This window comes from Miscanthus floridulus, chromosome 2 (genome assembly GCF_019320115.1).
Source record: "Miscanthus floridulus cultivar M001 chromosome 2, ASM1932011v1, whole genome shotgun sequence".
Classification (NCBI taxonomy): domain Eukaryota; kingdom Viridiplantae; phylum Streptophyta; class Magnoliopsida; order Poales; family Poaceae; genus Miscanthus; species Miscanthus floridulus.
In genome coordinates, this window is record NC_089581.1 from 23,585,619 (window position 1) to 23,613,356 (window position 27,738).

The following is a 27,738-nucleotide window of genomic DNA, read 5'->3' on the forward strand; positions in this document are numbered from 1 at the left end:
AACAAAAAAGCTTTCCACAAACGTTCCAATTTTTAGTAGCTGTCGCCAGCTTCCCAGACAAGTCTTCAATAGTTTTTTGGGCCTGCACAAGATCTTTATCAGCTCCACACCTGATCAACTTAGCAAGTGCAAGTTCTTCTTCAGCATGAGTAATTACCTCCTCAGCCTTGTTATGACTTGTACGAACAAGAGTCTTCATTTCATCAATGCCCTCCGAGAGCTTTTTTCCTTCAACTCGGAGAGCTGGACAAGACATCAAACAACAAGTCAGCAGGAGGGAAAGGATCAAATACTAAAAGAAACAGAGAGAACCTGGAATACCTTTACATTATTTCTTCACGACTTCCAAGCTCTTCATGGTCTCCGAGTTCTTTGAAGCCTCCTGGATAGCAGCATCTTTCTGTTTCTCCCACTCCTAGGCAACAGTGTCTCTCTATTTCTCTACCTCTACCACCCGGGCACGGAGAGCCTTTTCCTCTTTTTGATGCGACTTACACTCAGTCTCCAACTCGACCCGAAGGAGGTCAAGGTCAGTCTTCAGAGAACTTACCTCGGAGGACAACTTCTTCTCGGTTTTAGATGAAAAGAAGAAGCCGGTATGGTCATGAGAGAAAGTCTAAACAATTAAAGATAGAGAAAAATAAGGCATAAGGACGAAGGCAAAACAAATGGCCTAAGAAAGAATCTCAGAAAAACTTACGTGAAGCTTCTCCCCGAAAGAAGTCGCAGAGGACGCCAAGCTCCCCCAGGCTGCGGTCAGCTCCGATAGCCGATGGGTGGCATCGAACTGTTGCACCACGTCATCGGTAAAAGAGGGACCGCCGGAAGCGAGAGAAGGGGAAGGAGAGGTCGGCTGGGGCGAAGAAAGAACGACCAAAGCAACCTCCTAGGAAGCCAAAGCCAATCCCTCAAAAGGACCCGACGCGACGGCCACAGTCACCTCCAGGGCAGCAAAGTCCGCAACTTCGCCAGGTAGCTCCGAAGCCCCCGCAGCAACTTCACCAACAGTATGTTGTGAGTCCTGAGGCTCGGAACTCAATGGCACGGCGGAAGGTTGAGAAGAAGTCAATGAAGAAACAAGAGAAGACAAAAGACTAAAAATTAATAAAAGAAATCACCGATGAGAACCAGAAGAAGGAGGATAGAAGCAAAAGGATGAAACCAGAATCTACTCACCCAGCCACTTTCTTCTTCGCGAAGCCAAAAGAAGGCCTCGCAGGGGGGACCATGACGGCGAAAACATCCCCGCCACCCGATGATGGGAGCGGGATAGCAGATACCAGAGCCATGAAAGAAGCCGGGGCTGGAGCTGTGGAAGAACTCTACACTAGAGGAGCGATAGAGCTTGATACCGAGGCTACCAAAGAACTCGACACCGGAGCTTCAGAAGAAGTCAGCACGGGAGCCTCAGAAGAACTCGTACCCGATGTCCGGTTACTTCAAAAAGTTCAAAACTAAAAGTCAAGACAAAGAAGAGAAATTCAATGCAACAGGAATATGAAAACAACTCACCACTGCATGATGAGGGGTACTTTGTCATCCTCCTCTCCCTCAACCAAGGAAACCAGAGCACCTGCTGAAAGAAGAATAAAAAGTACTCAGTTCAAGAGAAAAACAGGAAAACAAAGGAACAAAGAGTATTAAATGTGCTCACCTAAGAGCATGCTAGCAACAACTGGAGTACCTGAGAGAGTACTTGGTTTGCGAGGCTTCTTGGAGACAGGCAGGCCAGATGAAGACCCATCCGTTCACCCCCTCTTCGGGACACTACGAGGACCGCGAGGGACTAGACGAGGAACATATTCTTCATATACATCAACAAATCCGGAAGAAACTCCAGGAAGCGCTATGGAGGTTGGGGACTTACTAGTTGTAGAAGTTCCAGCAAGTTTATCCCCAGTCTCCGCCACGGCAGGGAGAACATCAAGAGGGATCAGGTCAACAAAGTTCCACCCAAGCTCCTACGAAAAAGAATAAAATAGCAAGACAAGGAAAAGCTAAGCAAAAATAGATGCAGCAAGAGTGCATAAAGTACCCAAACAAAGAGATAAACAACTCACAGCTGGGGGCGGGTTGTTGGCAGAGAACTCGGAGACAGTAGGAGGAATAACGCTCACTCCTTTCAGCATCTTCTGGAGATGGTCAAGTACCTCCTCATCGGTCAGCTCAAGAGCTGGGACCATACATGAAGGATCCTTAGCCCCAGAATACTCGAAGCCAAGGTGCTCCCGCTCTTTCAAAGGCTGAACTCGGCGACGAAGAAAACTTGAAACAATACCAAAACCAGTTAAACCCTGCTGTTTCAGCATGCTAATCCTATCAAGAAGTGGCTGGATCACTTGAATCTCAGCAGGTGACTCAAGTTTCTTGTCCCATCGGTCATTCACCACAGGACCAGATCTAGAGTGGACGACAAGGGAAGGGATCAAATTGGCAGCATAAAACCAGTCGGCACGCTAATCTTTTATAGAATCAACCAGGTCATAGTCAAAGAACTTGCTCTTAAGACCCTGGCAAAACTGAATCCCACAACCACCAAGAACGCTGGTTTCTTCGCGATGGGGTTGAGGTTTCAGACGAAAGAAGTAGCGAAAAAGAGATAGAGAAGGAGAGATTCCAAGGAAAGCTTCATAGAGATGAACGAAAATGGAAAGATGGAGAACGGCATTAGGGGTTAGATGGTTCAGACTAACCCCGAAATAACCAAGAAACTGATGAAGGAAGGCAGAAGTAGGAAGGTAAAGTCTGGCATGGACAAAGGAAACAAAGAGGACAATCTCACCAGGACCCGGAGCAGGAACCCGATGCTCGCCCGGAACTCTCCATTCAGCAATGACTTTGCTTTGGATCAAGCCATCGCTGACGAGCTCGCGCAGCTGATCTTCGCTTGTTGTTGGAGCCGGCCAAACCTTCTGAGCAGCCCTCATGGCCACGAACTCTTGGTTCTCGATCAAAGAAAGGGATGACTCCTCGTCCATGAAGGTCGTCTGGGACTTGCTCGTGGTTTTCTTCTTACCCATGAACTAGCGGAAGCAAAAAGGTACTGGGGAAGATGAAGCTAGATGGCGGCGCTAAGGACGGCAGCGGCAATGGCGACGGTGGATGATTGAGAGCTAGGGTTTGAAGGCAAAAGAAAGGCAGTAAAGAAAAAGAGGACGAAGGGTCTATAAATAAATTTTACAACGTTAGAAATGGCCCACCAAGCCCGTTAAAACACCATGTGAGAACGCAACGGTCCATTTACCGACGCAGCTAAAACGATGGAGGGCACAAATCCACACAATGGTATAATCCAATGGGCAGATTTCAGACTTATCCGTCCAGCACCACGGTAGGGTTATCAGATCACTACAAGAACAACCCGTCAACCAAGAAGAAACAAAGGGCTACCTCGCAAGGAACAAAAGAACCCAGTTATTTAAGAAAGAACTCAGTAATCTCATGAACGACAGGGATCACAGCAGAGAAGTAAAGGACAACTCAGAAGACAAGATTCATTCCATTATAAGCGACTTCAAAAATAGAAGATTACAAATCTTACAAGACCCAACGAACTCGGTACCACAAAAAGCAAAGTAGCAAAGAGGAACACGGACACGGCTAGGCTCTGGAATGACTACATGTCCCAAATTGCTACTCGGAAGGACAAACCACCATTAGCTACACTGTTTTCTTCAAAGGACAGACGCAGTGCATCCAAGGCAGGCGACAAAGATCAACCCAGAACTACCAGATGAAGGAACAAAGCACACATCACAAGACTTCCTCCAACTACCGCCATGTACATCCTGGTACAATGCTGTCGTGGGATTAGCCTACCTCTAATCCCTATCACAAGACTTCCTCCAGCTACGACAAGACACACAGGAACTACAAAATATGCCTAGGGGCTGCTCTACTTCACAAACTACCATGTTCATGACTACGAAGGTTTCAACAGAATGTCCAATGGATGAAAACAAGCACTCCGGGATAGTATTTATAGATCAAAGGAGCGGCGCACATGGACTAGGAGTACCAACGAAATAAGCCTAACAAAGGACACAGTGAAAAGATAGGACTCAATAATGGAAGACTCAGGCGAGAGGGAACAGTACTCGAAGACGAGCATATTCAGAAGAATATACCAGCACAGTACAACCCATGAACAAAAGGCATTTACACTCAACCACCACCATACAACTACATCTGACAACAGCAGACTATCAAAGAATATGCCAAGACCTCGCATCTGAGTTCTTCCTAAACAAAACAACACGGATATATGCTCAGAGGCTGCATGCTGCAAAACTACTCAGATGATGGTTTAATCCAAGACTAAAGGGCTGCTTCGGAAAGATGCCGCAAAACTACTCGGATGATGACATAATCCAAGTCTCGAGGACTACTTCAGAACATAAATTTTTAAACAACATAAAGATTCAAGACCCACCAACTTTTTGTTCCAAATAGCAAGAGGCTCGGGGGCTACACTCAGTGAGTGCACTTTTTCTTCGAAAAAGCGCACATCACCAAAAGACTTCCTCAACGCAGACCACTTCAAGACATTACGACAAAAAGAACCCGGAATGAGCCATATTCGAGTTCTTTTTTATAAAACTTCAACGAATAATCAGAGCAACTTCAAGACAAGATCCTCCAGCTCCTTGTTCTAAATAGCAAGAGGCTTGGGGGCTATAACCAGATGGATGTACTTTTTCTTCAAAAAGCACTCACCACTCAAAGATCCCAAGAAGCGCTACAAGGTTTCACTCCAGAAAGCACTCGGATAACGTTTGTTCCTACTCAACAAGACCTAAAGGAGCAAAACGAGACTTTCAGAGCTCAACCATGAAGTGCTCGGGGGCTTGTCGATGCGGGACCCATAGGATACCCCGCAAGGGAGAGAGAAGATCTAGTTTAACTAGGATTCTTCCCATATAATCTTAGTAGTAGTACTATTCAGTAATCCTACTAGGAACTCTTATTGTAAACCGACTAGGACTCTGGCCTCCTAACTATATAAAGGAGGGCAGGGCTCTTAGGGAAGAGAACAACAAAACAACAATTGTACAACACAACACAATCAATCCAACGTAGAGGCTAACACCGACTGGATGTAGGGCTGTTACTCGACCATAGTCGAGGGTCCGAACCAGGATAAATCGACTGTCTCTTGCGTTCACCATCGAGTTCTGCATACGCTGAAGCCCGAACATACTGCCTCGAGGACCCTCGTGGCAGGCTATCGGTGGTCAAACATCGACAGCTTGAAAAGGCTCATTCCTCTTTGCTTGACGAGCAAAATAAAAAGAAGCATGTTGAAACTTGCAATATAGGTTTAACTTGTGATATAATTGATGAATCACTATCTATGCCTATTATTGTTGCTCCTACTAACCCTTCTTGTAGCACTTCCACTTCTACCTCATCTAGTAGTAATAGTCTCACTTGTAATGCCTCACTAGTGGTTGAGAATGAGAACCTCAAGAAGGAGGTCACTAAGCTCACTCACACCTTAGCTAAGGTTTATGGTGGTGAGTACTGCTTGCTTATATGCTTGGGTAGCCAAAGAGCTTCTCTCTATAAAGAGGGATTGGGCTATACCCCTAAGAAAGACAAGGCGGCCTTTGCTCCTCACAAGACTAGTTTTGTGAAGAACAATGGTTGGTTTTACAATAGTTGCAAGCAAGTGGGTCATAAAGAGCAAGAATGCAACAACAAGAGCAAAAATGCTAATGTATCCTTTATAAAGCTTGATTCATGCTATATGCTTACTAAGGGTACAAATGATGTGAAGGCTAAGTTCATTAGTAAACCATGGATGGGCTCAAATAAGAAAGTCATTTGGGTACCAAAGAGCTTAGTGACTAACCTTCAAGGACCCAAGCAAGTTTGGGTACCTAAAAAGAATTGATCTTCTTTTGTAGGTCAATTACAAAGCTGGAGGAAGGCATTGGGTTCTTGATAGTGGGTGCAATCAACACATGACCGGTGATGCAAGAATGTTCAACTCAATCAACACCAATGGCAATGATGGTTATGATAGTATCACATTTGGTGACAATGGCAAAGGCAAGGTCAAAGGGCTTGGTAAGATTGCAATATCAAATGACATGAGCATATCCAATGTGTTGCTAGTAGAGAGCTTGAACTTCAATTTGCTGTCCGTGGCACAATTGTGTGATTTTGGATTCAAATACATATTTAGGGTAGATGATGTAGAAATCATAAGTGTAGATGACTCTAATTTAATCTTCAAATGTTTTAGATATGAGAATCTATACTTGGTTGATTTCAATGCTAGTGAAGCTAGATTATCTACATGCTTATTCACTAAGTCTAGCATGGGTTGGTTATGGCATAGAAGGCTTGGTCATGTTGGAATGAAATAATTGAATAGATTGGTTAAGTATGACTTAGTTAAAGGCTTGAAAGATATTGTGTTTGAAAAGGATAAGCTTTGTAGCTCTTGTCAAGCCGGCAAACAAGTTGGAAACACCCATCCTAAGAAAAGCATAATGAGCACTAGCAAAGCATTTGAGTTATTGCACATGGATTTGTTTAGGCCAACACAATACACTAGTATCGGTGGAAACAAATATGGCTTTGTAATAGTGGATGACTATACAAGATACACATGGGTGTTCATTCTAGTGGACAAAAGTGATGTATTTGCAACATTCAAATCATTTGTCAAAGGCATTCACAATGAGTTTGAAACAACCATCAAGAGAGTTAGAAGTGACAATGGTAGTGAGTTCAAGAACACTAGAATTGATGAGTTGTATGATGAATTTGGAATTATACATCAATTCTTGGCCAAGTACACACCTCAATCAAATGGCCTTGTTGAGAGAAAGAATAGAACACTCATTGATATGACAAGGTCTATGCTTAGTGAGTATAATGTGAGTCAATCTTTTTAGGCCAAAGCTATCAACACGGCTTGCTATTGTAGCAACCGTCTCTATTGTCACCGATTGAAAGAGAAGACACCATATGAGCTCTTGAATGGTAGAAAGCCAAACACTGCATATTTTTGGGTTTTTGGTTGCAAATGTTATATATTGAAGAAATGCACTAGATTGGGCAAGTTTGACAAGATATGTGATGAAGGATTCCTACTTGGTTATTCCACTACAAGCAAAGCATATAGAGTTTGGAATTTGGATAGTGGTACTCTTGAGGAAGTTCATGATGTTGAATTTGATGAAACCAATAGTTCACAAGTAGAGAATGAGAACTCAGAAGATATTAGAGGCATTCAACTTTTAAATGCCATGAAGAACATGGATATTGGTGAATTGAGGCCTTGGCAAGTTAATGATAATGAAGATGATCAAGTGCAAGTGCTCTCTAACTCAAATGTGCAAGATGATACAAATCAAGTTAGTGTAAGTGGCTCTCATGACATTGATCAAGATCAAGTAGCTAGTACATCATCTCAACCCAATGATCAAGCAAGTGCAAGCAATCAAGTTCCATTGCTCCAACCAACAAGTATTGCAAGAGATTATCCTTTGGATACAATTATTGGTGATATTTCTAGAGGTGTACAAACAAGATCAAGATTGGCATCATTTTGTGAACACTTCCCATTTGTATCATCTATTGAACCAAAGAACATAGATGAAGCATTGAAGGATGTTGATTGGATAAATGCTATGCATGAAGAGTTGAATAACTTCACAAGAAATCAAGTATGGGAGATGGTAGAAAGATCAAAGGGACACAATGTGATTGGAACCAAATGGGTCTTTAGAAACAAGCAAGATCAAGATGGGATAGTAGTAAGGAACAAAGCAAGATTAGTAGCACAAGGCTATACACAAGTTGAAGGTCTTGACTTTGGAGAAACATATGCCCCGGTTGCTAGATTGGAAGCAATTAGAATCTTGCTAGCCTATGCTTGTGCCCACAACATCAAGCTCTATCAAATGGATGTTAAGAGTGCATTTCTCAATGGCTACATCAATAAAAAAGTATAAGTTAAGCAACCTCTCGGTTTTGAAGATGATAAGAAACCCAACCATATATACAAGTTGTAGAAAGCATTGTATGGCTTGAAGCAAGCACCTAGAGCATGGTATGAGAGATTGAGGGATTTCCTACTCTCTAAAGGGTTCACAATGGGCAAGGTTGACATCACTCTTTTCATCAAGAAGATTGGAAAAGACTTGTTTGTGTTGCAAATCTATGTTGATGATATTATATTTGGATCAACCAATCAAGACTTTTGTGATGAGTTTGGAAAGATGATGGCTAATGAGTTTGAGATATCCATGATTGGAGAGTTGAGCTACTTCCTTGGTCTTCAAATCAAGCAATTGAAGAATGGTACATTTGTAAATCAAGGCAAGTACATCAAGGACATGATCAAGAAGTTTGGTATGAATGATAGCAAAGCCATTAGTACACCAATGGGAACCAATGGCAACTTAGATAGTGATGCAAGTGGCAACATGGTGGATCAAAAGTTGTATCGATCTATGATTGGAAGCCTACTCTATATGACCGCATCAAGGCTGGATGTCATGTTTAGTGTATGCATGTGTGCAAGATTTGAAGCATCACCAAGAGAAAGTCATTTGAAGGCTACAAAGAGAATATTGAGGTACTTAAAGCATACACCAAATATTGGTTTGTGGTATCCCAAAGGAGCAAAGTTTAAGCTAGTTGGTTACTCCGACTCGGATTATGCGGGATGCAAGGTTTAAAGGAAGAGCACCTCGGGCACATGTTAATTGCTGGGAAGATCACTTATTTCATGGTCATCAAAGAAGCAAAATAGTGTTGCATTATCAACCACCGAAGCCGAATACATATCCGCCGGTAGTTGTTGTGCACAAGTACTTTGGATGAAGGCCACTTTGAGTGACTTTGGAATTAAGTTCAAGAAAGTGCCATTGCTATGTGACAATGAGAGTGCAATCAAGTTGACCACCAATCCGGTTCAACGTGCAAGAACAAAGCACATTGATGTCTGCCACCATTTCATAAGAGATCACCAACAAAAAGGGGACATTTGCATTGAGAGTGTAGGCACCGAAGATCAACTTGCCGACATATTCACCAAACCATTAGATGAGAAAAGGTTTTACAAGCTGAGGAATGAGTTGAATATATTGGATTTCTTAAATATGTGTTGATGCAACTCCCCACTTATATAACATGCCTCTCCTTCGAGCAATCCAAGGTAAAAGTTGATTGACATGGCATACATCCTTGCTAAGGACTTGTTTAGTGCATCTAGACATCTTTCATGTTTAATAGGCTCATTCATGAAAATCAAATGAATTTGATGATTGTATGGTACCACTATTGCTTCTATGCTTGACTTAATCTAGTGGTAGCATATGACATGTTTATGGGCTTGTAAACCTAGTGTTTGATCTAGAAAATGAGCTCTAAGTGTTTAACTCAACATGGTACAAGATAACCCTTATTTGGAGGTGTGAAGAAGCTTGTCCTTGGATCAAACCGAGTTAGAAATCTATTGCAAATGATCTAGATTGGACCAAATTTAGGAAAATTATCCTCACCCTATTGATTGACATTGATAATATTAACCTATCTATTTTTTGAACCTTTGTGGTCATTGATGACAAAGGGGGAGAGAAACAAAGATATAAGTGATAGGGGGAGAAACAACAAAGATATTAGTACATGGGGAGAAAAGACAAAAGATATATTAGTGTACTAAGATGGTGAAAAGACATCAAAGGTATGATAAAGGAAAGGAATCAACTAAAATTTTGAGCACACAAGTAGAGGGAGCAAGCTCATGAACTTGTATGGTGCATTTGAATGTGCATTTCATATGTTTGCTTGCATGACATAAGTTTTGAATTTCAACATCCATGCTTGTGTGGCGTATGCTAGTTATAAGGTTGAATGATGAAATGAAATCATTAGATAACTTTTATTTCCAAGCAAGTTTTTACAAATGGTATCTTTTTAAAGTATGTTTCCAAGTGATATAGAACTAACCATGGTGCTAAGGATGGTATAATGGTGCACTCCGATTGGTATCACGCTTCAAAGGTCCACATTTTACACCTTAGCATCATTTGGTAGACATTGTCTCCTATAATTCCTATCTAAGCATATATGCAAGCTACAATCCAAACTCTTAGCACATATGTAGGGGGAGCAATTGCTACCATATGGAGTTCATGAAACTTGTCCATATCCTTTTTTACATGGTAAATATGCTTGGGCAAGCAACATGGATTCAATTGAATTTCAATTCATATCTTTGTGAATGGGTTGTCATCAATTACCAAAAAGGGGGAGATTGAAAGCTCTAGTTTGGTTTTGGTGAATTGATAAAACCCTAAGTGCTAACCTAGTTTATCAAGTGATCATGAGATAGGTAGCACATTCCAAGCAGTGAAGCAAATGAAGATCATGACATAAAGATGGCGACGCCATGGTAATGATCAAGTGCTTAGACTTGGAAAGAAGAAAGAGAAAAACAAAAAGCTCATGGCAAAGGTATAAACCATATGAGCTATTTTAGTTTGGTGATCAAGACACTTAGTGAGTGTGATCACATTTAGATTTGATAGTCATACTATTAAGAGGGGTGAAACTCGTATCGGAATGCGATTATCAAAGTGCCACTAGATGCTCTAACTCATTGCATATGCATTTAGGATCTAGTGGAGTGCTAACACCCTTGAAAATGTTTGTGAAAATACGCTAACACATGTGCACAAGGTGATACACTTGGTGGTTGGCACATTTGATCAAGGGTGGTGAAGTTTAGGTGCAAGGGTAAGTAACTCCACTGGTGGAGTGTCCGCCCGTAGAGTGCGGACAGTCCGACGGTGCCACCGGCGCCCTAAATAGAAAAGACGGAGGTCACTAGAAGTGACCAGACGCTATCCTCGGTTGGACCAACACGTCTAGTCAGGTGTAACAGCGAAGACGCTGGCATCGGTCAAATGACCGAACGCTGGGTCGCTCTATGACCGGATGCTGGCAGGGTCCGGTCAAGCATGACCGGACGAGTTCGGTCGGCAAAATACGTTTCTAGAACCTTACTGGAAATGACCGGACGCTGGAGGCTCAGAGTCTAGTCAGTTGTAGCGGAGCGTCCGGTCAACAGATGACCGTTGAGATCAGATGACTCCTATTGAACGCAGCGTGACACATGGCTGACATCGAGCGACCGGACGCTGGGTCCTGAGTCCGGTCAATCGGACCGGAGCGTCCGGTCACCCCGCGCTATACCTAGTGAAGGGGTACAACGGCTCTATTTCTTGGGGGCTTCTATTTAAGCCCCATGGCCGGTTCAAGCTCACACCTTTGGCCCTTTTCATTGACATAGCAACCTTGCGAGCTTAGCCAAAGCCCTCCCACTCATCTCCATCGTTGATTCATCATCTTTGTGAGATAGGGAGAGAATCCAAGTGCATTGCTTGAGTGTTTGCATCTAGAGGCACTTGGTGTTCGTGTTTCGCTGTAGGATTCGCTTGTTACTCTTGGTGATTGCCGCCACCTAGATGGCTTGGAGCAGCAAGGATCATCGAGCAGAGGGTGGTGATTGTCTCTGGCTCCGATCGTGGTGATTGTGAGGGGTTCTTGATCTTTCCCCGGTGGAGAGCCAAAAGGTACTCTAGTGGATTGCTCGTGGCTTGTGTGATCCTCATCTTGTGTTGGTTGTGCGACACCCTATTGAGGGTTTGGCGTGTGAAGCCAATTAGCGCGTGAACCTCCAAGTGAGTGAATCGCCACAACGAGGAGTAGCTTGCCGGCAAGCAAGTGAACCTCGATAAAAAATCATTGTGTTCATCATTAATTCCGAGGTGATTGGTCTTCATTGTTATTCATCCTTGTGATTAATTGGTTTCTTCATCTACACGGCGGTATAACCTTCTTGATCCCTCTCTTTACTTTACCGCAAACTAGTTGACAAGTTCTTTAGTGTAGCTAGTTGTGAGAGCTTGCTTGCTTGGTTGGTGTGGCTCTTTAGTTAGCCTTTGAGAGTACACTAACATAGGGTAGTGTCATAGCTTTTGTGTGAATAGGCACTATCTAAACTAAAATTGTGGTAGGTGGCTTACATTTTAAGTAGGCTAGCGCAACACTTGCTTCGCCTCATAATTGTCTAACCATTTTGTTAAGTGTTGTTGTAGAAATTTTTATTAGGCTATTCACCCCCCCTCTATCCATTAGGACCTTTTAGAGAGCGGGTGAGCGAGGGGGAGGACTTATAGATCCTTTTGTGAACCCAGAGCGTGATGTCGAACTAGAGACTGCCGCAGGCGGTGCTAGATTAATCTACGAGGCCTTCTTCAGGATGGAGCCATGTGTGAATTTTCTCTGGTGGATCTTCACCGAGCGAGCTTTGTCAGAGGGGAAGTTGCTCAGGATCGTGCTAGTGGAGGGTTCCGTGCCTGTAGCTGCTCAGGTTGGCCAGTTCAAAAAATTTGATGAGATTTCTTCCAGCCATGGCGGCCATACCTCGGTAGCGGCGCCTCTACCCAGGAGTTGCCTCGATTGCATGAGAAGGTTAGGAGCTTCATGCTCTTCTATTGAGCATCTATGGGTGCGACACCCTTAAGGTACCTGTTGCGCTTGCCGAAGTTGAGGGAGCAGAACCGAGCGGGTCCCTTGAGGTACCCGTTGCACTCGCCAAAGTTGAGGGAGCGAAACCAGGCGGGGCACCAGCGGTTGTGGTTATGTCCGGCATCGTGTGCCGTGGTTTCTCCTTTAGCGTTCAAGCGATGTCATCGAGCGGTCGCAGTAGTATTTGTAGTAGTAGAAAATGTAATAGTTGAGTGCGGAGTCGGAGTCAAAAGCAGTGTTTTTGGCCAGACCTTTCGGTCAAAGAGGCCATTCGGAGGCGGGCTGGCGACCGGATCGAGCGCTCCTGTCAAAGAGGTGGGCTAGAGCCAGAAAATGGGTGATGTTCCTTCTTGGCCTGACCTTCCGGTCAGAGATTAGATCAGTCCTCCGACCTGGTGCTCAGGTACTTGGGCTAGCCCATGAGTTGTGTGATGTCTGCTTGGGCCGAGCTTTGGCGTGGAAGCCGGTCCCTGAGGGACCCCAGGTTTATGAACCCGACACTACCCATCCATCCCTCCTATTCATATATGCCAATTCATGATTCACAAAAAAATGGGGGAAAACACAAAGGATAAGTAGACAAGTTTTCTGCTACAGATATGTTAATTATCCACACTTATAGAAGCAGCAGTAGCATACTACGCAGAACAGGTAATTCCTAGGCTAATAAAAAATAAGATCAATCGGCAGTCATAGCTGTTGGCAAGTGCAAGCTATTGTTCAAATAATATACCTGCATACAATGACTACAGCTGCGTTTTTCTTCTCAATTCAAACATTGCCTCCACCAACAATGCCTCCACTGATACCATCGCAAGTAAGCACAAGGAAAAGCATTAGCTACTAAGGCAAACCAAAGTAAACTAATCCAGTGGCAGCTAAGCATTACCTAATCTGTTGTTTGAGCCAAATCAAGCGAACATTTTTGTTTTTCATTTTCATAAATACCTCCCTGTCATTCTCAGATTTGAAGATATTCATAGCATACACCTTCTCCACATCAGTAAGTTCCATTGCATCCACTTCATCGAGACACTTGTCAACTGAAAATTCTTCGTCTTGTTTCTTCTTTTCATTTAGAGCTTCCATGGTTTTATTTGTTTGCATCTTCTTAAATTGCACAAAACCATCAATAGCAGCACCAATATGACTTTGCTTACGCTTTCTCCCACCACTCGTTCCTTGCACAAAATATTGATTGGAAGGTGCAGACTGAGCTTCATTGCGTGCACTTGAGACGTCTAGCCCATCAAAAGTAGCACATGGACTTGTGCTATCAGACACTGCAATAGGAGCAGCAGGAGCAGCCAGAGTAGCCGGAGCAGCTGGAGCAGCAATAGGAACAAGAGGAGCAGGCTGTAAGTGCTTAGTTGATGTGAAGTTTAGATCTCCTGTAGCAACACTTCCTATGCAAAAAAAAAATAGTGCACAAATCATACTTCAAGTGCAGGCATACTATAACTTAAACTGAAAGCAGTACAGTCATACTATCAAGTTAGATGGTGCTTTACTCTCAAGTAGAACAATAAGGCTACATAACCTTAGAGAGAAGTTTCAAATAACATACCAGCATACAATGACGTACAGTCTTCATATAAAGGAAACGGCTTCTTCTGGAACCTAGCCATTTTTCCATTATCCTATTTAATACCAAGACAATAGCATAGTTAGTGCTTGCAACCAGAATATGGCAACAATTTTTTGGTTCAATGAAAAATTCTTACATTGATCAGTTTCTTCCATTTTTCTGGTTCCACAATGACCATGGCCAATGAGTCATTCCAACCAACACCACTATCCTTTAACGCTACATGTATCGCCTTCTAGCTACCCTTTAGCTCCTTTTCCTTCTCTTGTAGCTGCTGCTTTGTGAAGCGTGCTAAAAGATACATTTGGGTAAACTTCTCTAAGATACTTCTCCAACCCTCTCCACTCCATCCATTCTGACCCCTGAACAAGGGGATGTTCACATGGTCCCTCATAATGTCAACAAGCCCTTTCTCATATCTAGAGTTCCATGTAGCCCTTGCTTTCGACATTGCTGCAAGAAATAATTACAGAAATACATAACTCATAAAATATTATAGAATGCATTGGAGAATTTATTATAGAATGTTGCATCACACAGAAATACATAACTCATAACATATTATAGAATGTATTGGAGAATTTATTATAGAATGTTGCATCACATAATGTATTACAGAAATACATAACTCATAACTCATAAATTACATTCCAAACACTACTATCCTACACATTGTAGGCAGCCCACATCTGATGGGCTATCTGGTCTCGTAGGGTATTTCCATGGTTTGATTCCATCTCACTTGGGTAGTTAGTGTCTCCCTCTGGCATGTCGACATAATTTGATGGGTTGATATTATCAGGTAGGATGTCTAGCCACTCTTCACTCCCATTCAACCCTCTAATGATGTTGTGAAACATAGCAGCAGCTGCTGGAATCATAACTTGAGATTCAATTGGGTAATGTGTCCCCACTTTCAGAATTGGAAATCGCTTTTTGAGAACCCCAAAGGCCCTCTCAATGTGATTTCAAAGAATTACATGTCGATGATTGAACAATTTCTTGTAGTTGGCATATGCATTTCCCCTCTGGCCACATCTCCTGAACTCACTGAGATGATACTTAACTCCTCGGTAGGGAGCAAGGAATGATGGTGTGTTTGCATATCCACCGTCTACAAGATAGAATTTGCCTACCGGCATAGTAAATCCCTTGCCAAGAGCAGACCGCAACACTCCTGCATCAGATGCGGATCCTTCCCAACCAGATGAGATGAAAGTGAACTTCAGGTCAAAGTCACAGGCAAACATAACATTCTACGATACTGTCCCCTTCCTATTTCTATAGGGACTGGCCTTGTCTTGTCCAATTATGATAGGGACATGCGTACCATCGATAGCGCCGATGCAGTTCTGCAGGTAAGAAAAATTACTAATGATTTGGATTGTATTTAGGAATGGTATTAAGGAAAGTGTACTGTATGTATTAACCGACCTAAAAGAATGGCATAAATCTAGGGTCACATGTAATCTTCATGTGTGTGGCTTGGATTCGGAAGTCTGATGAATTTTTGGGTTAATGTTGGAATGATATTGAAGACATCATTTAGTTTCCTATGCACTGTCTCACCACTATGTTGAAACTCCTTCTTTAGTCTCTCTGTGCTTGCATTATGAGAGAGCATGAACATAAAAAGACCAAGTTGCTCCTCAATCTTCATACCACGTGTGTCACGCAGCAAGTTCTCGGCCCTGAGAAAGTTTGCTATAGTTCTAAATATTTCAGCCTCCATCCTAAATTCTTCCTTGCACCAATTCTCGTGTCCTTCGAGGATCTCTTTAACCTTTTTAGCACCAGGAAGAGAATAGGTATGCTCAGGTGTTTTCTCTTCATCGAGAAAGGGCATTGCAGCAGGGAGAAGAACAAAGAATAGCTCCTCATCTTCTTCTTCCTCTTCCAACAAAAAATTCCTAGCAAGCTCTTCCCAAAAAGCCATCTAGTGTTACATATATGAAATTATATTATTACATATATATATATATAAAAAGCTGCCAAGTACCACAAATCCACAACCACAATTGGCAAAACAGAGCACTAGAGAGAGCATGCTCTTAGGAGGAACACGCTAGGAACTTTCTAAAAGTCAAGGGCTAACTTTGAGAAAATTCCTAGCATGCTCCTCCCAAGAACAAAGAATAGCTCAACTAGTGATATGTGGACCCTAGGAACAGTTAGAAATTTCTCAATAAGCTACTGAAGTACCGCACTTGCCAATACACAAGAAAACTTGGTGTTGTATCTGAACTGTAAATAGCAGGAGCTCACAACTGCTACTGAAACTGACAAAATTAAGAGAATAGCAACACTGTGGTTTTTTTACTAATAAAAGCAAAAGTGTGGACAACTTACATTTTTTCTCATCTTCAGTATTATCATTATAGGTGTAGTAAACACAGTACAATTTACTTGCATGTGACCATCACCTATTTGAAGTTATATATGGTTTCACTTATGAATAGATCAATAACTATTTGTTCATATCAGACTGGAAGGACTTTAGTAACCGATAATTTTATTCAAGATTATTACAGAACAGTTGATTTGTTTAATGTATTTCCTGTAACAAGAACACTGTCAATTTATTGCTAATCCAAGTCATGCGAGCAAATAAGACTAATGACTCCCATCTATCTCAGATAACACAAGGCAATGTGGTTTCAGGAATTGGTTGGAGTACAAAAACATTATTTGCTAGGCAATCACCATCAAAAGCACACAAGTTCAGCAACTGTGTTAGCGGCTGCTTGCTAAGGTAGTAAGCTATGCAAATGAGCAGATCCCTAACATTCAATTATCGAATCAGAAACCAATTTAACAGATGCACACACAAAATTTCAGGATCCACAAGAAACGGTGTGACAAGAGAAGAAGAGGAGAAACCTTAGGTAGAGTAGAGAGATCCGAGCGAAGGGCAAGAGGTGGTGTCGTGTAGACGGCAGCGTCGATGCTTCTCATGGGTGGCACAATGGGTAGCGGTAGTGGTGTCCTGGCTTGCAGATCTGCAGCTCCAAGATCCACGAAAAGCAATGGAGGTGTGGGTCAAACCCTAGCGGATCCAGAAACTACTGCAACGAAGGAGATGAGGTGCACTGACCTTCGAGACGGATGACAATGGCGGTGGAGATGGCGACGGCGGACGAGGAGCGAGGCGGCGACGGTGGATGAGTTAGGTGGCGGCGATGGAGGAGCGCCCGAGAGCGACCCCCGCGTCGACGTCGCACGCACGAGAGAGACCAAGCGACAACAAGGTGGAGGGATGTCGCGGCGGCGGATGGATGCTAGGGCGGGGGCGGCAGCGGACAGATGCCGGGGCGGGGGTGGCCGGATGCTGTGGTGGCGGCGGCCTCGCGACTGAGCGGCATCGCGAGCGGAAGAAGAAAGCTCGCAAGTCGCACGGGAAACCCTCCCGGCCTAACGAGTCGTGGATTTCTTCCGCGCGGAAAATGCAGGGAAGCGGGCTGCGATCCTCGCCTTGGTGGGCTACCAAAGGGCGCACAAATTTGGCCCGAGGGAGGATGGCACGGGGCAGATTAGCCCAGGGAAAAGGCCGGGATCCCGCCGAGAATCTAGGCCGCCAAAGTAGGCCTAAAAGAATGCAATTTTTGGTCTGGTCTTAAGTTTAATTAAGTATGCAGGAAAAAAAATTAGTATCAACAATTATGATAAATAGTATCACAAATGCTAGTACCTTTTTTAAAATTTGGTGAAAATAGTTTGGGACCTGCCATACTTCAGACGCCTGAAATAGGCTTCTGTTCAGGCGACATGTATTTGCATTGCTCTCTAATCAATGACACTTAAAACGGGTCCACAAAATCTTGAAGCAATATCGACGGAGCACACGTTGCCTGAATAGATCAAAAATTTTAGGCGACTGACGCATAGGAAAAGTGAAATAGTTTAACTCAATACTATAGCTAGAATAGTATATTTATTCCTATAGATGGATGGAGTATTGAAAAACGTAGTTACACCTTGGCACCAAAACTCACGTGTACGAATAATAATTTTTTTCATGTCACAATGAAATGCCCTCACCTAGAATTTATTTGATCTTAATGCATATTTTACCTAGTTTGCCAAATTTAGATTCGTCAAAACAATTACTATTTCCTCCGGTCGTAAATATGCGACAGTTTGGCTATTGAGAACGTTTTAAGAAAAAATGACTTTGACCACTAGTATTGATATAAAATATTTATAGAACAGCAAAATATAATTTTATAAAGTACCCGTTAAGACAAATCTACCAGCATTATATCTAAATGTCCAAACTCAATACAAAAAGGTAATGCAGGCATTACTTTAAAAATGGTTCACTTAAGACAGTTCAAAACATCACTAATCTATGACCTGAGGAAGAAATAGAGTGTTTGTTTTGAGTGATACATCGTGCGTTCATTTCTCAAATTTGTGTATTTGGTTTGTGGAATAAAGTGGTCCATCATCGTGTCACTCTCAAGTTTTTTTTTTTACTTTGTGGAATAGAATAGGTTGATCCTTCACCACCTCATTCCTCGTAAGCTAATAATTAGTATTAGTATGAGAAATAGGCTCATGATGCATCACCTAGAATAGGTCGATTTTCCAAACCAAACACTCCAGTGGCATGACCTCATTTATCCTACTAGTTCTAATTATTACTCTCTCAGTTCTAAATTATAAGTCGCTTTGATTTTTTTGGTATATCTATTTTGTATTAATATATCTAGATACATAACAAAATGGATGAACTAAAAAAATCAAAGCGACTTATAATTTGGAACGGATGGAGTAGTTTATAAGGAGTGAGTTCATCACCTCATTCTATTCCACAAACCAAATAAAAGAGTAAAATGATAGTGGACTATTTCATTCCACGAACAGAACACCCCTAACAGATTCAATAAAAAGTGCTCCGGTTTGGATCAAATCTCCCTACCATTTGATGCCGTTGCCAATAGGCCCAATAATGGTTTCACTCAATATCAATAAAAACCATAACTAATACGCCCTGGAGGAATATTGTTTGCACACTAATTTCTTCTCTATCTTAAACATGCATCCCCTGTACGCCTGGGTTTGGACTTAGGACAGCCCTGCTTCGCTTTCTGTGTGAGTGTGGCGTCAATTTTGCATCAGCGCTTGCTATCATCACGACGAGAATGTACCGTGAATATACAAAGCACAACACAACAATTGTATATGTAGACTAATGGGAAAAGGCAGTCCACAAAATACGATGCGGACGAGAAAAGGCCAAAAGGGCCATTGGTGATAGACTGATACCCACCAAAGTCGATGCTCCAATTTTTTTTTTCTATTGCACAAATCAGTGATGCGTGCAACCGAGAAAGACTACCATTTCGGCACTTCCGGGGCCTTCTCTAATCATGGAGGCCACATGGCGAGAGTTAGGGTTCTAGGTGAAGTTGGAGCCCCTTTTATTTTATCAAAAGCAAGAGAAACACTATTTTTACATCTTACCCCCCAAAAAACCATAAATATGGGAAGTTTTTCGAAGGAAAAAAGGGTGAAACTTACACAAGCAACATTGTTCACTGTTCATCTATTTTCATCTGCACCACTGCTCTCTATCTGTGATCCACGAAACCATAACAAAAAGGCAGAAGGTACAGCACGAATGACTTAGAAATAGATCAACAGAAGTATGAAACGTAGGAGAAGCTCTAGGGCCTTGTTTAGTTACCCTCCAAATTCCAAGTTTTTTCACTCTCTCTCCATCACATCAATTTTTAGCCGTTTGCATGGAGCATTAAATATAGATAAAAAAAATAACTAATTGTATAGTTTAGTTCGAAATCACGAGATGAATCTTTTGAGCTTAATTGGTCCACGATTGGATAATATTTACCAAATAAGACGAAAGTGCTACTATTCATCGGTTTGAAATTATTCACAATCTAAATAAGGCCTAGATTTGACTAATTCACGTGTTTTGAGCACACGGTTTCTCTTCACGCGTACGCAATTTGCGCCTCGGATCATGCATACATTTTTTTTTCTAGAGAAAAAATAGTCTTGAACCAAAAACCGAGATGATAGTCTTAATGTTTTCACAGGACGTAAGAAGAAACCAAAAACCGAGATGATAGTCTTAATGCACGACTCCACCGATCTATACCCTCAAAAGGAGAAGAAACGAAAGAAGGGGGGAACCGGGGAAGAAAGATTTTTGCCACCTGCTACGAGCTAGAAGCTACTGGGCGCCCGGCCGGAGAAGGCCATGGCGAAGAGGAGGATGACGAGGTAGAAGAGGATGACGACCAGCTTCATCTGGAACATGGCGAAGAAGAGCTTGACCATGAACACAAGCAGCAGCGCGTCGAATATGATCGTTATGGCCACCTCCAGGGGCTCCATCACAGGTCACCGCTGCCACCGACCAGACCACCAGCAAAGGCGAGATCAACGCTCTCTGGGACGAACCAAGAAAACAAGCACAAGGGAGAAAAAATTGGTAAAGGTGGATCGGTGCGGTGAGTTGGGGAAGAGAAGGCGAGGGGAGAAACCAGCGGACTAGAAGACGCACCTGACTCCCTGAAGGCGACGCGTTTTCCGATTGAGTGACACTGCTTGCCTGGCTGGGTCTTTGGCCTGGGGTCGTCGCTGATTGCGCGATGTTGGGTGTGTGGGTGTGGCCAGGCGGGCAGGGTGACGAAGGTTCGGAACAAAGAAGAGCGGTCCCGCCGACGTGAACCACCGAGCTGACGGGTCGGAATCGGACGGGCGCGCCGCGTGGGGTGTCAAGCCGCACCCGCGCGTACACACCACACCACGGCGGATGATGGATCACCTGCCACTGCCACCGACTATGTTAACCTCCGGTTCGGTCAGTGCTTCAGTAGAGCGCAACAGCACACCGATTGCTAGACTGCTGAGCCACATGTGCTGCATCTGGGTTTCTATAAGCTGATAACGACTGTGATTCAGGAATCGAAGAGCCTGCGCAGTCCCAGAGATCATCCCATGTGGCCATGTGGACAAAGAGCCAGAACTGAGTATATCAGAAGCATCGAGACTGATTAATCTGCAAGAAGAGAAAGACTAGTGAACATTAGCATATAGAATTAGGTTTGCCGTCCATCTCAGTGTGGCTAAGGTACATCACAAGGTCACAATTGCACACAGGTTAGATCAACAGTAGGTCTCCTTTAACGGTAGCAATTACAATGCAAAGATTTTGCACTTAGCAATTCAAGTTTTGAGAAACTAGTGCTTTGGAGGGCTTACAAGGCTACAGTAGGGCACAATTGAATTCAGTGCTTGGTTGAGTTCTACTGCTCCAAGACAGTTCTCAAGTCTGGAAGAACCGAAGAATTGAGTGTATCAGAGCCATCGAGACTAATTCATCTGCAAGAATAAGAGGAGTGAGCAGTAGACAACAACAGTAGGTATCCATTAAGAGTTTGGCTAAGGTGTGTCACAGAGTCACAGTTGTACACAGGTTAGATAATAAATTAACAGCAGTAGGTCTCCTTTAACAGTAGCAACCACATATGTGATTAGTTTGCACCTAACAATTCACATTTCAAGAAATTAGTGTTTTGGAGGGCTGTATGGTTAGGGCACAAGTGCCGTATTTCAGTGCTTGGTGGTGTTCCAGTTCCACTGCTCTAAGACAGCTTCCAGGTCTGGAGGACTAAACTAACGAGCACAAAGAAAGAATACAATTATACAAGTGGAACATGGTGGAGTAGTAGTAGCGGGGCAGTACACCAACAATCATAGGGTGTGAATGTAAAAAAATACTAACCCAAGCAGTGGATTCGGTGTGTAATCGGACCACTTCTTTCTATTAATATACAATGGCACGCAGCTCTCCTATATGTTCGAGGGAAAAAAACAAGAGTACAAGCATGAAGGTCCAAAATGGAATCCCTTTCGCAGTTATGATTCAATTTAACCATCAATATAGCTGTTACAAGTACAGTAATTGACACAGTAAGTATACAGACTCATTGACTAACCATAAACTTTTACGGGAAAAACTTACTGCAGAATCCAGAATACGAAAAAAATTCACTCCCCTTGCATGTCTTCTGAATCAATAAGATACATGTAGGCAACCCAGAGATGTTTTTTATATTTTCCAAGTCTTCAACTGAAAAGAGACAAGTGCTTTCAAACTGGACTCATTAAATTAAGTTAAACAAGAATGCATGAATTATCTTCAAGAAGCTTTGTTTTTTTTTTGTTGATGTTTCATTCTTTTCCTTTTCTTCTCTTTGTTTAGTTTTTAGTTTTTGTTCCTCCTTTTTTTCCTTTAGTTTCTTAGTTTGCCTTTCGTTTTCCTTCAGACTTTTCCTACCTTTATTTACTCATTCTTTTTCTTAAAATAATAATGACAGGCAGCTCTACTCTGGTTCAAGAAAAAATACTTCTTGCCTTATGATCAAACAACATAATATACATTCAGCATAATGATACGCACCTGTTTTTCATGGTAAATGATGCAACGAATTGGGGAGACCTTCCAAAACTTCATTATAAAAATTCTTCTTGTCCAACTGGAATGATAGCCCTTCATAGGCACACAATTAAAAAGAGAACCCATAGCACCAAATCAGGGTCATATCATCATATGTCACTATGTCAGTGAAACCAACCCATTGTAGTTATGCTTAGACTTGAGCTTGAAACACTATTTGTAGTATATTTACATCTTCTGGAGCATCACCACTGTAATCTTCACTTTGTGTGTAGCAGAGGTGCCCAGAAAAGATACAGTTGACAGATTCAAATTTTTGGAAAGGGGAGCTGTAATTTCTCTACTGTTATTCTGAAGCTAGTTCAAATCATGTGAGCTATCTTGTGTTGCCAAAAGTTTCAGGAACTGGGTGAAGTAGAGCGTCATGACAATTATGTTCAAAATAAGTGTACTCAATTGCAATAACTTTAGAGCATAATTCTCCACCATGAAAGCATTCATGATCTGCCAACAGAATTTGCTGATGGCTACTGTTTAGAAGGAGATATCCTTGAATACCTGTGCAAGTCACTGCATCAAGAGAACACACATTCAGGAAGTTAATTATCCATCAACTCTAGTCTGCTACTTTACCTTCATGAAAATTGAGAATACACAGGAATCCTCATTTGCTCAGAAGTCAGAACTGTCCCCACTGCTGACCAAACATCACAACAAATTCAAGTAGTAAGTTCCCACATCAGCAAATCCAATATCTCATAAATTTCCAATGATAAAGGATGCTTCCCTTTCCATGAAAAGAAGGCATGATATTGTCCTCTTAATTGCAACCAGCTGCACCCACCATCTTTCTTAAGGTTAGCCCCTTGCATCAGTATCCTCGTCTCAGCAGCATCTTTCCATTTACCACACGATGCATACATGTTTGAGAGTAGCACATAGCCTGCTGTATTATCCTTCTCCAACTCATGAAGTTTCTTTGCTGCCCTCTCACCGATCTCCTTGTTCCTGTAAGTGTTGCAAGCACTCAGAAGAGATGACCATGAACTTGTGTCTGATTTACTTGGAACCTTCATGAGAAGCTCTTCTGCTTCTGGCAAACGGCCAGCTCTAGCTAGGACATCAACCATGCAAGTGTAGTGTTTATCTTTAGGTGGGATACCATGTACCTGCATTGTTTCAAAATAATGTATGGCTTGCTCCACCAAACCACAGTGGGAACAAGCAAATAGAATAGCTAGAAATGTATGCTCGTTTGGTGCTATTCCATTTGCTATCATATCCTCAAACAACAAAATAGACTCTTCAGCAAAGCCGTTTTCTGCAAGTCCCTGAACCATGGCAGTCCAAGTGATATTGTTTTTTTCAGGCATTTGATAGAACATCCTCCTGGAGCTGTCCAAATCCCCTGACTTGGCATACATGTCACTGAGTGCAGTCCCCATAAAGATGTTATCTTCGATTCCAAGCTTGACAATCTCAGCGTGAACCATCTTGCCCATCTCCAAAGAGCACAAGTTTGCACATGCAAGAAGAACACTTGACAAGGTGATTTCCCCTGGAATCTGTCCTGAAGCCAACATTGCACAGAAATAATTTAGTGCATCACCAAATCGTCGATTTTCTGCATAACCAGAAATCATTGCATTCCATGAAGCTGAATTCCTTGCAGGCATCTTCTTGAAGAGATCCTCTGCTTCCACCATTTTCCCATTCCAGCTATAACCTGAAATAAGAGAGTTCCAGCATACTGTGTTCTTTTCTGGGAGGGAATTAAAAACCCTTTGAGCGTCAGTACATTGTTTGCATTTGCAGTACATGTCAATCAAAGAGCTGGATACAAACAAATTGGTACTAGAGCCCATCTTCAGTGCATTGGCATGTATCCTTGTTCCTCCTCTTAAATCTTGAAGGGTAGCACAAGCACTGAGCACACTAGAGAAGCATGAAATGTTTGGCCTGCAACCGTCAGCAAGCATTTGGCTGTAAAGCACTAAAGCCTCAATGCTTCTGCAGGATCACCTTTCTGCTCATGCCTTGCAATCAAAGTACCCCAGGAGACCTCGTTCCTCTCAGGCATTGCATCAAGAACCTGCCGTGCTCCCTCGAGGTCACCCAAGTCAGCATACACATCAAGTAATGCGGTCCATGAGACGACATCCCTCACCTCCATGTCATCAAACACCCTGTGTGCCGCAGCTGCATCTCCCATTCTTAGATACAGAGTGATCAAAGAATTGTGTACCTCAATACTCTTTTCAAACAAGTTGCATTTGATTGCCAATCCCACCGCACCCATAGCAAGATCAAATTCACCTGCACCAACACAGGCCTTGATCACACAAATCAGAGTAACCACATTAGGTCTCACACTGCAGCTTAGCATCTTGCGAAACACAGGGAATGCATTCCTCTGGAGTTCATTGCGGACAAACCCAGCAATCATGGCTGTGAAGAAGGCAACCGAGTGGAGCGGGCATCGTTCATAGAGCTCAACAGCGTCCCTCACAGACCCACGCTTCATGAGCGCGTCGACCATGGTTGTGTACGACACGATACTCTTCTCGGGCATTCCGTCGAATAGCCTGCGGGCAGAGGCAATGTCCCCGGCCTTCACGTGCTCTGACACCATGAAGTCGTAAGTGAAGGAGGATGCTGCATCGGCGGCAACGAAGTCTCGGAAGGCCCGGTCACGGTCCGTGGCGCGCGCGAAGGAGGCGTAGGCTGTGAGAAGGTTCGATGCGACGGAGCGGTCGGCAGCGAGGCCAGAGCGGAGGGTGTGCGCGTGTAGGGAGAGGACAAGCGGCAGGCAACCGGAGGAGGGCGCGTAAGCGAGCGTGGCGGTGGAGGCGGCTCTCGTAGCGCGGCAGAGACGGAGGAGGGAGGCGCAGGTCTCGGAGTAGGACTTGAAGGCCTTCGCCGTGGGCGCCAGCGGTGGACCATTAGCCAGGCGGAGCTTGAACGCCCTTATCGGGAGGGTTAAAAAAGAGAGGTCTTTCTCCGGCTTACTCCGCGTCGTCGGTGAAATCCGCGCCTTGGCCAGCTCCGGCGGTGGCCGTGGCGGCCGTGTCCGCCTCGTGCGGACCGCCGCTCTCATGCTCCCATGATTCGAACTTCCAAAGACTTTCCGCTGTTGGGAACTTCGCTCTCTTTAATCATGCGCGAATAGCGGTAGCGCGATAGTGGGCTGCTCAGCTGGGGTGGTGTCACCAATGGTGCCTCTACTTCCACGGTCAGCGATAAAGGCTGGACATCAGAGAAGAGCGACAAGGAGCCAAGGAAACTGATGGGAGAGGCGAGCAGGCCGAATCGACTGAAGAAGCCCAGCCACAAGACATTCGGCCCAGAATTGATCAACTAGGGACCCTGCGTGGCCGATGAGGGAGGGCAAGCCCAACTAGGCTCCCCTTTGTAATCGAGACACAGAGAGAGACGTGGAGGACTCGAACTCGGACTCGTATCAAACCGTGCCTGAGGGCGGCGGCGGCGGCGCACGGCGATCTCGTTGATCGGCCGGCGTTCGACCGAGTTTCCACCCAAATACTACTTAATTATCGTTCGTCTATATCGTTCCGGTTACATCCTGTTATCGGAGCCGTTCGATCCGTAATCGTAGCGTTTCCGTATCCCATCGATTGACTCTGCAAACGCTTTGGGTTTGATCGAGATCTCCGGAGGTCAGTGAGCTGCTGCCGCCAGAGGTTTGTCCGTAATTCCCAAGCACCGTGAGTCAATTTGTGGAGGAAATCACGATTCTGGCATCGCACCCATACCTCATGCGCGGGCAGATGGCCATGGCAACACCAGACGAGCAATTGGGCAGATCTTGGCGGTGTTGAGCGAGAACTCGAAGGGGATCAACGAGCTCAAGAGCTCGATGTCAGAGATGAGGACTCTGAAGACGGAGTTGATGACCTAGAAGCCTGAGGTCGACAATCGCGTCCATTAGTTGGAACACACGGTGCTGGATCTTGGCGAGCGCATCGATCAAGCTCTGGGATCCTCCCTACCGTAAGCACAGGTGATCGATCCATCTGCGGTGGAGCAGTCGGAGGTCGTCACCATCGCCCAGCCTCCACTCACCGCGGCGATTCGGGAGGACTACTTCGCCTCTCCGAGCGCCACGGGGCAAGCTCCGCGTATCCGGAGCTTCACCCGTGTGGCAGAACCGTCTAAAATAACTTACTTTCGAAGGTGCTTGTCTTTCATTAGACATTAAACACCCTAAGAGTGAGCTAATTTAAATAGTTCTGTCGAGCACACCCTATGGGAGAACCCAAAAATCCATATTTTTTAACAGGATCATAAATAGGAGAATAAAGCTTACAATATTTTAGCCATTTCTTACATCACTTTGCGTGCAACATCAAAGTATAATATTTATTATTTATAACAGCAAAATATAACCATATTATCAGAGTTTCAGCGAAAATAAAATCATTTAATGTCAAGTCAAATATTAATATGATGATATGTTATATACATCATAATAGGTTATAAATTTTTTCATTGTAAAATTTTTTGGGTGGAAGTTTCAAATAAACTCTATGTCCGTAACGTTGAGGAAATTCTCACCGAGCCCACCAGAAGGTTTCCGCACATAAGTGTCAGCTCTAGCATCTACTTGTCACCTGCAACAGAGTAGGACAAACCCTGAGTACTCAATTGTACTCCGTAAGACTTACCCGTTAGGAGAAAAAAAAAATACTCCAAGGATATGCAAAGCTATCTAGCTTGTGGATTTATTGCATCTGCAGGAACATTACTAAACGTTCGTCCTTATATTCAATTTTATTAGCAGTCATCATTAGTTCATTAACTAACTATTCTATGTAAGCACCTATGCTACTTTCAGGTGGTAAGCAATTAGAACCATTTTATCATCTTTCATATTTCAGTTCTTACTACGGTGCTAGATCGTAGCCAAGTCGTACTGTATCACACGGCGATTCGTGAACCAATGTATCCCAGCTGGGTACCCCAAAACATACGCCCCGCTTATATCCCAGGCACAAGCAAGATCAACCCACCACTCGCCTATCAAGGGGTCCAGGTCTCCGTCCAAACTTGGACTCCAAGCCCCTACACCTAAGTCACGAACTCAGTGTGGTGCTTAGATCTCCACCAACCCCGCCTATAATCAATCGGTCCGAAAAGAGCC

General features: G+C 43.5%; 2 protein-coding genes and 1 pseudogene across 6 annotated transcripts in view; 1 reads left to right on the forward strand and 2 right to left on the reverse strand.

The window, feature by feature from the left end:
- Positions 1–419, forward strand: part of LOC136536214 (peptidyl-prolyl cis-trans isomerase FKBP17-2, chloroplastic-like) — an 830-nt gene extending 411 nt beyond the window's left edge. The window contains exon 2 of the mRNA XM_066528581.1: positions 351–419. Coding sequence (XP_066384678.1) covers positions 351–419 — 69 coding nt within the window. The remainder of the gene's footprint in view (positions 1–350) is intronic.
- Positions 420–2,129: 1,710 nt separating this feature from the next.
- Positions 2,130–20,334, reverse strand: LOC136520007 (uncharacterized). 5 transcript variants are annotated; one of them, XM_066513419.1, is made up of 8 exons: positions 17,835–20,334; positions 17,241–17,731; positions 17,027–17,145; positions 14,283–14,599; positions 14,126–14,198; positions 13,448–13,964; positions 13,292–13,360; positions 2,141–2,265 (listed from the first exon to the last, which is right to left on the reverse strand). In XM_066513419.1, exons 4-7 carry the CDS (start codon positions 14,322–14,324, stop codon positions 13,330–13,332), a joined length of 663 nt encoding a protein of 220 aa, XP_066369516.1. In that variant the 5' UTR covers positions 14,325–14,599; positions 17,027–17,145; positions 17,241–17,731; positions 17,835–20,334; the 3' UTR covers positions 2,141–2,265; positions 13,292–13,329. The 5 variants fall into 5 exon arrangements, with proteins under 5 accessions (XP_066369528.1, XP_066369516.1, XP_066369509.1 ...); XM_066513431.1 differs by having other exon boundaries at positions 2,130–2,265; positions 13,448–13,883; positions 17,241–20,334; XM_066513412.1 differs by having other exon boundaries at positions 17,241–20,334.
- A 350-nt stretch (positions 20,335–20,684) lies between these two features.
- Positions 20,685–25,780, reverse strand: LOC136519999 (pentatricopeptide repeat-containing protein At2g13600-like; annotated as a pseudogene).
- Between the last annotated feature and the right edge of the window lie 1,958 nt (positions 25,781–27,738).

Excerpts from the sequence above, each read along its gene's own strand:
- LOC136520007 (XM_066513419.1), bottom strand. The coding sequence starts at position 14,324 with ATGGTCATTGTGGAACCAGAAAAATGGAAGAAACTGATCAAT. Across the intron at positions 14,199-14,282 it reads AATGGAAGAAACTGATCAAT|GATAATGGAAAAATGGCTAG; the intron begins GTAAGAATTTTT and ends GGTATTAAATAG. Across the intron at positions 13,361-13,447 it reads TGGCTCAAACAACAGATTAG|TGGAGGCATTGTTGGTGGAG; the intron begins GTAATGCTTAGC and ends CGATGGTATCAG.